General features: G+C 39.1%; 1 protein-coding gene across 3 annotated transcripts in view; it reads left to right on the top strand.

The window, feature by feature from the left end:
* Nucleotides 1-13,078, top strand: part of JAZF1 (JAZF zinc finger 1) — a 354,333-nt gene that overhangs the window by 189,025 nt on the left and 152,230 nt on the right. For 2 of the 3 annotated variants that reach the window (XM_055293589.2, XM_055293590.2), the window contains exon 2: nt 443-515. In XM_055293589.2, the coding sequence (XP_055149564.1) occupies nt 443-515 (73 nt within the window). Of the gene's footprint in view, nt 1-42; nt 156-442; nt 516-13,078 lie in introns of those variants that run through there. The other variant, XM_063609001.1, reaches the window with a different exon arrangement.

Here is a 13,078-nt window from a genome sequence, read left to right on the forward strand (position 1 = left end):
GTGTTTCGTGAACAAGAACAATACTCAGTAGATTTTCAAATTGATGGAGCTTTCCAATGGAAACTAATTTGTTCCAGCATTGAAGTGAGCATAATTAACAGAGACTTTCTTTCTTAGGCTGATGAACCACCAAAAACCATGCCAACATTGTAACTGTAAGCAGTGAAAACCAATATTTATGACGGGGATTGTGCAAGAGTTTGTGTGACAGATGGACATTTTATCACTGTTGATGTTTGGAATTCCCTTGAAAAGTAATGCAATATCTTGTTATTTATGAATGAATGAACAAATGATTGTGCTTTACCGACTGAGTTTTCTTTAAAAAGTGGTGTACTAAATTAATCTTTTTCTCTGCTTAGCCTCTGTTACTTTGTGTTAGGTAGCCTCATATATTCTGATGCAAAATCTAAAAAAAATCATAATTGTGTTTTTATTACAGATACAGATCCACGGGTTTTAGAAAAACAAGAATTACAGCAGCCAACCTATGTTGCCCTGAGTTACATAAATAGGTAAGCCATTTTCAGAATTTATAACAACCTCATATCTGCCGCTTATTGACTTTTTAAACACGTTTTTTTTAACAGAGTGGAAAAATGTTTTCAGTCTTAAAATATTTGCATGAAACTATTTAAAAGCAACCTGTATATGGAATGCTCTTGTTTCTTTGTTAGGGAGAAGTCGAATTGTAATGCTCTGTGCATATGCTGCAAACATGACTGGTTTATAAGCTCATTTTGGAAGTATTTTATATGCAGAGTTAGAATATGCTCTTTTGACTTCATAGGGCGGTTTGGGAGATTAATGGATTTATGTTCGAGTGAACCTTTTAAATCCTGAGGTGAAGAAGTACTTTACGAATTCAAAACATTGTTGTAATATCAGAATATAATAAATTGAAATAATTTAATATCAGAAAGTTATTTAGTAGCAGCTCATCTTTTAGTAAAAACATTCTCAACAACTGACCCCAACTGTAGAGTAACTTGAGTTTTTACTTAAACTGAACATGTGAGCCCAACTTCAGAGCACCATTTCAAACTTGATATATCAGGTCTAAAAGAGGACTTAGTGTTTCAGCCAACTCAAATAATTAAGGAGACAGTAATATTTGGAGAGAAACTGAAATCAGCTTAGGTTAAGAAAACACACAGTCCCAAAGCAAAAAAGACAAAGTAAAAGCAAAACTAGTTTTTAATGAGAATGAGAAACTCTCTGCTCATAATTCAGGGAATGAATTTCTATTGATAGGTCTTTTTATAGAAGGTGAGGAGTGTTTTTAGTCTCTTGGTACCAGAGTTGAGGTTCAGGGTCTGAAGTGGAAAGCTGGGAATGAATTATCTGTACTGTTTCATTTGAGTGCCTTTTTAGAAAACTTATTTGATTCTTGCCCAGATAGTGCTGTGAATTAGAGACACCTGTTGTTCAGTTTCAGGTTCTTCTATGAAACATGTTTTTAAAAGGATTTATTGACATTAACATCTATTTGCATACCTCCCTTGGATTTCTTGCTTGTCAGCCTTCAGAAGAAGTGAGATGGAATATCTCCAGTTTTTCATTACCAATAGTATTTGACATGTGTTAAATACAACGCCTTCAAAATTACATCAAATGAAAATAAAGACATACACTTTTCTGGGTTTCTTACAGAGCCAGTATTGTTTTCTGTAATTATCAAGGGTTTTGAAATTTTTTAATTATATATTGAAGTTACATGAATTAATATACCTAATAATATTGGCCTACTAATATGGGAGAATAGGATGAACAGGCATATAGATTAATTATGGTATTGAATAGGACTTCTAATAGTGTGGCTGTCACTTTGGGTAAAATATGTCACCTATGTATATACAAATTTGTGTAATACTAAGCCATATTCTAATAAGAATCTATGAAATTTTCACCTTCATTATTTGTATTTATATTGTCAGCCATGTTGGACAGCAGGTAGCTACTAATTATATAGGAGTTGGTTTTATTTTTTTATACTTTAAGTTCTAGGGTACATGTGCACAACGTGCAGGTTTGTTACATATGTATACATGTGCCATGTTGGTGTGCTGCACCCATTAACTCGTCATTTACATTAGGTATATCTCCTAATGCTATCCCTCCTGCCTCCCCACACCCTGCAATAGACCCCAGTGTGTGATGTTCCCCATGCTGTGTCCAAGTGTTCTCATTGTTCAGTTCCCACCTGTGAGTGAGAACATGCAGTGTTTGGTTTTCTGTCCTTGAAATAGTTTGCTCAGAATGATGGTTTCCGGCTTCATCCATGTCCCTACAAAGGACATGAACTCATCGTTTTTTATGGCTGCATAGTATTCCATGGTGTATATGTGCCACATTTTCTTAATCCGGTCTATCATTGATGGACATTTGGGTTGGTTCCAAGTCTTTGCTATTGTGAGTAATGCCGCAATAAACATACATGTGCATGTGTCTTTATAGCAGCATGATTTATAATCCTTTGGGTATATGCCCAGTAATAGGATGGCTGGGTCAAATGGCATTTCTAGTTCTAGATCCTTGAGGAATCACCACACTGTCTTCCACAATGGTTGAACTAGTTTACAGTCCCACCAACAGTGTAAAAGTGTTCCTATTTCTCCACATCCTCTCCAGCACCTGTTGTTTCCTTGATGATTGCCATTCTAACGGGTGTGAGATGGTACCTCATTGTGGTTTTGGTTTGCATTTTTCTGATGGTCAGTGATGATGAGCATTTTTTCATGTGTGTGTTGGCCGCATAAATGTCTTCTTTTGAGAAGTGTCTGTTCATACCCTTCACCCACTTTTTGATGGGGTTGTTTGATTTTTTTCTTGTCAATTTGTTTAAGTTCTTTGTAGAGTCTGGATATTAGCCCTTTGTCAGATGGGTAGATTGTAAAAATTTTCTCCCATTCTGTAGGTTGCCTGTTGACGCTGATGGTAGTTTCTTTTGCTGTGCAGAAGCTCTTTAGTTTAATTAGATCCCATTTGTCAATTTTGACTTTTGTTGCCATTGCTTTTGGTGTTTTAGTCATAAAGTCCTTGTCCATGCCTGTGGCCTGAATGGTATTGCCTAGGTTTCCTTCTAGGGTTTTTATGGTTTTAGGTCTAACATGTAAGTCTTTAATCCATCTTGAATTAATTTTTGTATAAGGTGTAAGGAAGGGATCCAGTTTCAGCTTTCTACATATGGCTAGCCAGTTTTCCCAGCACCATTTATTAAATAGGGAATCCTTTCCCCATTTCTTGTTTTTGTCAGGTTTGTCAAAGATCAGATGGTTGTAGATGTGTGGTATTATTTCTGAGGGCTCTGTTCTGTTCCATTGGTCTATATCTCTGTTTTGGTACCAGTACCATGCTGTTTTGGTTACTGTAGCCTTGTAGTATAGTTTGAAGTCAGGTAGCATGATGCCTCCAGCTTTGTTCTTTTGGCTTAGGATTGACTTGGCGATGCGGGCTCTTTTTTGGTTCCATATGAACTTTAAAGTAGTTTTTTCCAATTCTGTGAAGAAAGTCATTGGTAGCTTGATGAGGATGACATTGAGTCTATAAATTACCTTGGGCAGTATGGCCATTTTCACAATATTGATTCTTCCTATCCATGAGCATGGAATGTTCTTCCATTTGTTTGTGTCCTCTTTTATTTCGTTGAGCAATGGTTTGTAGTTCTCCTTGAAGAGGTCCTTCACATCTGTTGTAAGTTGGATTCCTAGTTATTTTATTTTCTTTGAAGCAATTGTGAATGGGAGTTCACTCATAATTTGGCTCTCTGTCTGTTATTGGTGTATAGGAATGCTTGTGATTTTTGCACATTGATTTTGTATCCTGAGACTTTGCTGAAGTTGCTTATCAGCTTAAGGAGATTTTGGGCTGAGACAATGGGGTTTTCTAAATATGCAATCGTGTCATCTGCAAACAGGGACAATTTGATTCTTCTTTTCCTAATTAAATACCCTTTATTTCTTTCTCTTGCCTGATTGCCCTGGCCAGAACTTCCAACACTATGTTGAATAGGAGTGGTGAGAGAGGGCATCCCTGTCTTGTGCCAGTTTTCAAAGGGAATGCTTCCAGTTTTTGCCCATTCAGTATGATATTGGCTGTGGGTTTGTCATAAATAGCTCTTATTGTTTTGAGATATGTCCCATCAGTACCTAGTTTATTGAGAGTTTTTAGCATGAAGGGCTGTTGAATTTTGTCAAAGGCCTCTACTGCATCTATTGAGATAATCATGTGGTTTTTGTCTTTGGTTCTGTTTATATGCTGGATTACGTTTATTGATTTGCATATGTTGAACCAGTCTTGCATCTGATGTGCTGCTGGATTTGGTTTGCCAGTATTTTATTGAGGATTTTTGCATCGATGTTCATCAGGGATATTGGTCTAAAATTCTCTTTTTTTGTTGTATCTCTGCCAGGCTTTGCTATCAGGATGATGCTGGCATCATAAAATGAATTAGGGAGGATTCCCTCTTTTTCTATTGATTGGAATATTTTCAGAAGGAATGGTACCAGTTCCTCTTTGTACCTCTGGTAGAATTCAGCTGTGAATCCATCTGGTCCTGGACTTTTTTTGGTTGGTAGACTATTATTGCCTCAATGTTAGAACCTGTTATTGGTCTATTCAGAGATTCAACTTCTTCCTGGTTTAGTCTTGGGAGGGTGTATATGTCCAGGAATTTATCCATTTCTTCTAGGTTTTCTAGTTTATTTGCGTAGAGGTGTTTATAGTGTTCTCTGATGGTAGTTTGTATTTCTGTGGGATCGGTGCTGATATTCCCTTTATCATTATTTATTGCATCTATTTGCTTCTTCTCTCTTTTCTTCTCATTAGTTTTGTTAGTGGTCTATCAATTTTGTTGATCTTTTCAAAAAACCAGCTCCTGGATTCATTGATTTTTTGAAGGGTTTTTTGTGTCTCTATCTTCTTCAGTTCTGCTCTGATCTTAGTTATTTCTTGCCTTCTGCTTTTGAATGTGTTTGCTCTCGCTTCTCTAGTTCTTTTAATTGTGATGTTAGGGTGTCAATTTTAGATCTCTCCTGCTTTCTCTTGTGGGCATTTAGTGCTATAAATTTCCCTCTAAACACTGCTTTAAATGTGTCCCAGAGATTCTGGTATGTTGTGTCTTTGTTCTCATTGGTTTCAAAGAACATCTTTATTTCTACCTTCATTTTGTTGTGTACCCAGTAGTCATTCAGGAGCAGGTTGTTCAGTTTCCATGTAGTTGAGTGGTTTTGAGTGAGTTTCTTAATCCTGAGTTCTAGTTTGATTGCACTGTGGTCTGAGAGACAGTTTGTTATAATTTCTGTTCTTTTACATTTGCTGAGGATTGCTTTACTTCCAACTATGTAGTCAATTTTGGAATAAGTGCGATGTGGTGCTGAGAAAAATGTATATTCTGTTGATTTTGGGGTGGAGAGTTCTGTAGATGTCTATTAGGTCCATTGGTGCAGAGCTGAATTCAATTCCTGGATATCCTTGTTAACTTTCTGTTTCGTTGATCTGTCTAATGTTGACAGTGGGGTGTTAAAGTCTCCCATTATTATTGTGTGGGAGTCTAAGTCTCTTTGTAGGTCTCTAAGGACTTGCTTTATGAATCTGGGTGATCCTGTATTGGGTGCATATATATTTAGGATAGTTAGCTCTTCTCGTTGAATTGATCCCTTTACCATTATGTAATGGCCTTCTTTGTCTCTTTTGATCTTTGTTGGTTTAAAGTCTGTTTTATCAGAGACTAGGATTGCAACCCCTGCTTTTTTTTTGTTTTCCATTTGCTTGATAGATCTTCCTCCATCCCTTTATTTTGAGCCTGTGTGTGTCTCTGCACGTGAGATGGGTCTCCTGAATACAGCACGCTGATGGGTCTTGACTTTTAATCCAATTTGCCAGTCTGTGTCTTTTAATTGGAGCATTTGGCCCAGTTACATTTAAGGTTAATATTGTTATGTGTGAATTTGATCCTGTCATTATGATGTTAGCTGGTTATTTTGCTCATTAGTTGATGCGGTTTCTTCCTAGCCTTGATGGTCTTTACAATTTGGCATGTTTTTGCAGTGGCTGGTACCGGTTGTTCCTTTCCATGTTTAGTGCTTCCTTCAGGAGCTCTTGTAAGGCAGGCCTTGTGGTGATAAAATCTCTCAGCATTTTCTTGTCTGTAAAGGATTTTATTTCTCCTTCACTTATGAAGCTTAGTTTGGCTGGATATGAAATTCTGGGTTGAAAATCCTTTTCTTTAAGAATGTTGAATATTGGCCCCCACTCTTTTCTGGCTTGTAGAGTTTCTGCCGAGAGATCAGCTGTTAGTCTGATGGGCTTCCCTTTGTGGGTAACCCGACCTTTCTCTCTGGCTGCCCTTAATATTTTTTCCTTCATTTCAACTTTGGTGAATCTGACAATTATGTGTCTTGGAGTTGCTCTTCTCGAGGAATATCTTTGTGGCGTTCTCTGTACTTCCTGAATTTGAATGTTGGCCTGCCTCACTAGTTTGGGGAAGTTCTGGATAATATCCTGCAGAGTGTTTTCCAACTTAGTTCCATTCTCCCCGTCACTTTCAGGTACACCAGTCAGACATAGATTTGGTCTTTTCACATAGTCCCATATTTCTTGGAGGCTCTAGTTCTTTCTTTTTACTCTTTTTTCTCTAAACTTCTCTTCTCGCTTCATTTCATTCATTTGATCTTCAATCACTGATACCCTTTCTTGCAGGTGATCGAATCAGCTACTTGAAGCTTGTGCATTGGTCAGGTAGTTCTTGTACCATGGTTTTCAGCTCCATCAGGTCATTTAAGGCTTCTCTACAGTATTTATTCTAGTTAGCCATTTGTCTAATCTTTTTTCAAGGTTTTTAGCTTCTTTGCAATGGGTTCGAACATCCTCCTTTAGCTCGAAGTTTGTTATATTACTGGTTGTCTGAAGCCTTCTTCTCTCAGCTCGTCAAAGTCATTCTCTGTCCACCTTTGTTCCGTTGCTGGCAAGGAGCTGCATTCCTTTGGAAGAGAAGAGGTACTCTGATTTTTAGAATTTTCATCTTTTCTGCTCTGGTTTCTCCCCATCTTTGTGGTTTTATCTACCTTTGGTCTTTGATGATGCTGACGTACAGATGGGGTTTTGGTGTGGATGTCCTTTCTGTTTGTTAGTTTTCCTTCGAACAGTCAGGACCCTCAGCTGCAGGTCTGTTGGAGTTTGCTGGAGGTCCACTCCATACCCTGTTTGCCTGGGTATCACCAGCAGAGGCTGCAGAACAGCAAATATTGCAGGACGGCAGATGTTACTGCCTGATCCTTCCTCTGGAAGCTTCATCTCAGAGGTGTATGAGGTGTCACTTGGCCCCTACTGGGAGGTGTCTCCCAGTTAGGATACTCGGGGGTCAGGGACCCACTTGAGGAGGCAGTCTGTCCATTTCCAGATCTCAAACTCCATGCTGGGAGAACCACTACTCTCTTCAAAGCTGTCAGATAGGGACGTTTAAGTCTGCAGAAGTTTTTGCTGCCTTTTATTCAGCTATGCCCTGTCCCCAGAGTTGCAGTCTACAGAGGCAGGCAGGCCTCCTTGAGCTACAGTGGCCTCCACCCAGTTCGAGCTTCCTAGCCGTTTTGTTTACCTACTCAAGCCTCAGCAATGGCGGACGCCCCTCCCCCAGCCTCACTGCCGCCTTGCTGTTCGATCTCAGACTGCTGTGCTAGCAGTGAGCAAGACTCCGTGGGTGTGGGACCCTCCAAGCCAGGCGCGGGATATAATCTCCTGGTGTGCCATTTGCTAAGGCCGTTGGAAAAGTGCAGTATTAGGGTGGGAGTGTCCCGATTTTCCAGGTACCATCTGTCATGGCTTCCCTTTGCTAGGAAAGGGAATTCCCCCACCCCTTGCGCTTCCCAGGTCTGGTGATGCCCCGCCCTGCTCCCTCTGGCAAGCCCCAGTAGGATGAACCCAGTACCTCAGTTGGAAATGCAGAAATCACCCGTGTTCTGCATCGCTCACACTGGGAGCTGCAGACTGGAGCAGTTCCTGTTCGGCCATCTTGGAACCTCCTCTATATAGGAGTTATACTCACTAAAGTAACAAATATTTTGCCAAGCATGGTTTGGGACTACAAAAGAAGTCAAAGAATAGGGATGGGGCCACATACAAAAACCACCAGAGAACTTGAATCAAGTGCATTGGTTTGGCATAAACTGTCAGTAGGATGTGCTGGAATTCTAGAGTCAGGGCGTGATCAGTGGGTGTGAAATTTCTTGGATAAGTCGTCTCGGAGAAAGTGAGTAATTTTTAAAACAACATTTTATTACAGCCGTCTATAGGCATTATAGAAAATGAGAAAATATAGTCAGACAAAAATGTAAAAACAAATTAAAACATCACATTCCCACCACCCAGGTATCACTGCTACTAAAACTTTAACTCATATTTTTCAGATCATTTTATAAAAATACATATATAAATTTTTAATCAAGAGCTGTACATACTACTTCGTAATCTACTATTTTAGTCATTCATCTCTACTTTTCCATTTCGCTAAGTTTAAATCTTATCTAATACCCAGATTTCTAATCTAATATTCAGTTTTCTCCAGGTGGTCTAAATGTGTTCTTTATAGCTGGTCGGTCTAGTCTAGCATCCCAATTCAGAGAATCGCAGTCCCTTTTATTGACAATAACTTGTTGAAGAGATAGGCTTGTTGTCCCACAGAATGTTTCTACCTTCTGGATTTTTCTCTTGGTTGTTTCCTTTAGATGTCATTTGATGGGTTCCTCTGTCTTCTGTATTTACTGTAAATTAGAAGTTAGATCTGAAGACGATGGGTCTTGAACTGGGCACCTCATTATAATTACAAACCTGAGAAAATAGGGAATTTGACAGATCAAATCCTAGCTGGGAGAGAAGTAGACATGTATAGTGGATCAGTAAGTTTACCAGTGATTTTTAAGTGAAGAGAAACATTGAGTGGAAGGTTGCCCAAGTTACTACCACCTCCAGTCATACAGGATTTCTAGTGCCACTTTCAGAGCGTAAACTTACCACACGGTAGGAACTTTGGATATGTATTTGTAGGAACGTAGTAAACAAAAGGGCCAAGCAACAGACAACTACTAGCCTGGCCATAGTGGAAAGATGACTAAAAGGAGTCTTGGGGACCTTTGATAAGAGAAAGAAAGCATGCAGTATCAAAATTCAGATGAAGCCAGTATGCATTCAAGATGATAGTAATAAGGGTTAAGTCATGTGAAAGAAAATCGGCTTGACAGCAGTAGGCTAAATATGACAGAAGATGTTGCTTTTTTTAAAAAAAAGATGTTTATGCAAATAAGAGATTTTTATTTCCCCCCAGGGGAAATAAACTCTAATTTTCCTGAGCAGTAAAGACCGGAAAAGAATGACGATTTTTCTGCTCAAATATCTGTTTAAACAACCTTGATAGACATTTGGGTATCTCAAAATTGAGATTAAACTTTCTTTGGCAATAACATTGACTAATCAATCAGCAGAGGGTTAGGTTCCTTAAAATGGAGCTAGCTTTTTGGATTATAAAAAAAAAAAAAGAAAACAGTCAAGTAAAAATTGTTGCCTTTATATACCTATTTAAAATTACTCTACACTCTTGAACATAATGTGTTGAACATAATAGATATTTACAGGTAGGAAAAAAACCTATGATTTTCTTAATAGTGGGCTTTTTAATGACTTAATGGACATCAGCTAGATTTTGGATTTTGCGTCCAATCTGCTGCAATGCTATGTGTCGTACAGCCTCTGGAAAACCCCACAGTATACCTGTGAAAAAATAAGAATGAAAAAGGCAAATGATAGTACACAGTGGGGCACTGGGCTCAAACCTGCACAGTTAGGCTCTAGGCTCTAGTCACTGTGTAGCTTGACTTGTTGGGATATCAGAGAGTTAAAAGTTAAGTATTAGAGGATAGAAAAGTAAGAGGAGAATTTGAAAGAGTATCTAATATTGGAAAAATAGGGTAGGACACCTGGGCAGAGGGAACAGACATAAAAATAATAGCAGAATAATTGCCATGTCTTAGATAATTAGAGGTTTAGCAACCCAATAAGATGAAACAGTAGGAGACTGAAGAAGCTGGAAACTCTGAGAGAGGTAACCAGTAATTCCTATATGATAGATGGCTACCACTGAATTAGGTTGACTGTGCAAGGCCTAGCATAACAGGCCTCAGCTATAATGGATAAGGACACCTTAGCATCTCCAATCAATAGGAAAGAAAGGGCATAGCACCCAGGAAATTATCCTCCATTGTGACTCACCAATGAGGCAAGGGATAGGGGAGAGGCAGGGGATAGGGGAGCTGCAGGGCAAAGGCAGGTGAGTCTCCATAAAAAGGTCACTGAGAAGCATAGGGCTGTCCCTGGGTGTTTCCTTCAGATTATTGTCAGAGTAGTTCAGGTAGCTTAGTAATAATTTGTGGCTCCCCAGAAATGGATAACTGACATAACTTAAAGATATGATCCTAGTCACAGTGGCTCACACCTGTAATCTCAACTATTTAGGAGGCTGAGATGAGAGGATTGCTTGAGCCCAGGAGTTCAAGGCTACAGTTAGCTATGATGGCGCCACTGCACTCCAGCCTGGGTGATAGAACAAGACTCTGTTTCTAAAAAAAAAAAAAAAAGAAAAGAAAAGAAAATAAGACATGATAATGTACCTGGCCACGGCTGTTAATTATACTGTATTTTCTGCAAAATATGCTTTTATTAAAATAACATAAATTGGAGTTTGCAAATTAACTTTACCTTAAAAATTTATGTGTAGCATTTAGTATAAGATGTAAAGAATTGTCATACCTAGGCACAAATTGGCACCTTTTTATACTCGATTCTTTTCATTTACTACTTAACAAAAATATACTATGTTCTTATAACTTAGTTACAGATCTATCCTCATTCTCTTTGTAGGACTCCCTGCACTACTTGGTGCAGTAATGGTAGGCTTGACCTCTAAAAATGGTTTTTATTTAACCTAGTATTTGCTGTTGACATTAGATATCAAATTCTAAAATCTGTTTCATAGAACAGTAATTCCAAGGGATAGTCACCAGTTTCACATGCACTCATTCTCACACTGTCCCTCTCCCTCTCTCCCCCACCTTTCTCCCCCAAAAAAACACACACACATAACACCCCCACACCCTCATGCCCTCACACACTTACTCACAGTAGGGTACTGTGGTCTTTATGTTTGGGAAATTTTGAGTTAAATCAAATGGTTTTCTTTACCATAAGATTTATCAGATCCTCTGCTATGCTGATACGCATTTTAAGTCTCCAAGAGGAATAATATAATTCTCATATGTACCTGATTCCAGAGCACTTTTTCTTGAAGCATCTGATGGGAGTAGTGTTGTGTATATAGTTTGAGGTAATTGTAATATCACTAGAGTAATATCACTTCCACCTACTTCCTCAACTTCCCCAAGGAACCCTGAAGCCTTTTATTCAGAATGGCTTTTTGTTCTTTTTCTGATACAAAAGACAGAATACTCTTTTTACTCATCATCATCTGGGAAAAACAAGGACAAAATTTTGCCCTAATGGTCTAACTCAATCAAATTCTCCTCTTGTACCTCTTTTAGTGGTGTTCCCAACTACTTCTCCTAACCTGCTCAGACACCAAGCTGTTTTTTGCTCAGAAACTATCACTGTTCTTCCCACATTTCCAATGCATTTCTCCTCTCTTTGAGAAGTAGAACAATGTAGTGGTTAAGAGTATAGGAGCATGAGTCAGACTGTTTAGGTTCGAATCCTATCTCTGCCCCCAGAACAGTGTCTGTCGTATACAAGACTCAATAAGTATTGAATGAATAAATGAATTTGTTTATGAAAGAATAAGAATGAATGATCTAAGAACTCTAGGGACACTTTTATGTGAAACCAGGAGCTGCTACTGCCTATTTGCATTGAGAGAGCTATGTGGAATGTTATTGTAACTTTTATTCAACATTCATATGGCATGCAGCATAAAAATATTTAAATAATTAAATTGCCATCATGATTTCTGTCACCATAAACAACTGGACAAATGTACAACATAATGGTTTTCAGGCTCTAGACAATAAGTAGTGCAAGACGGTGATCCCTGAGAGAAAGGAAGCTTAGGAGGTGAGCCCCGTGATCACCTACCTGGCCCTCACTGTCTGAGGACAATGTCCTTTCTGCAATGGAGTAAACTAGAGTCCAGGCACAGCACAGCAGCTTCACTGAACTGAGGAGGCAGAGATCAGAGTCGGCACAACTAAAGTTGCTGAAATCTGCCTGTGTGTGTCTGTGTGTGGAGGGAAGGGGGGTGCAAGTGAAGATGAGGGATCTGTGAAGACTTTCCAAAAATCTATATCAGGATCCTCCATGAGTCCATGGCTGAGGGTGGGTTGCTCATGTTCAGGGTAAGACTGTGAGTCTTATCAAAGAGCGGCTGCCACAAGGGTGAGACTAGAACAGAGAAACCATGTTGCACTCCAGCCCAGCCAGTATAGAAACAATGTGTGGACACCTAGTCATTCAACTGAGATACCAGAAAGACTTCAAATTAGAAATAAGGACTTTGCTCTAGGGTATAACTTGCTCTAAAAGCACCCCAATGATCCCTAAAACCAAACCCACGTAAGATTGTCAGAGGAGACAGAATTTGGAGTTCTGACAAGTTAAAGGGTCTTGGGAAACGTTTTGGGCTTTTAAGAGATGTATTCTAATAAAGTATAAGTCTAGACCTATACAAGTTCAACATGATCAGCATGAAATTGAACTGCCTGCTAGGACAAAACTCAGTATCTTCATAGGAATGAATCAGATATCACAATGTCTAATATATAATTAAAGATTACTAGACATGAAAGAAGTAGGAAAATCTTCCCTTAGACAAAACAAAGCAGTCAATAGAGATCTTTCCTGAGATAGCCCAGATGTTGGATTTAAGAGGCAATGATGGCCAGGCACGGTGGCTCACGCTTGTAATCCCAGCACTTTGGGAGGCCGAGGCGGGCGGATCACGAGGTCAGGAGATCGAGACCACGATGAAACCCCGTCTCTACTAAAAATACAAAAAATTAGCCGGGCGTGGTGGCGGGTGCCTGTA

The sequence above is a fragment of the Symphalangus syndactylus genome, chromosome 9 (genome assembly GCF_028878055.3).
Source record: "Symphalangus syndactylus isolate Jambi chromosome 9, NHGRI_mSymSyn1-v2.1_pri, whole genome shotgun sequence".
In the NCBI taxonomy this organism is placed as follows: domain Eukaryota; kingdom Metazoa; phylum Chordata; class Mammalia; order Primates; family Hylobatidae; genus Symphalangus; species Symphalangus syndactylus.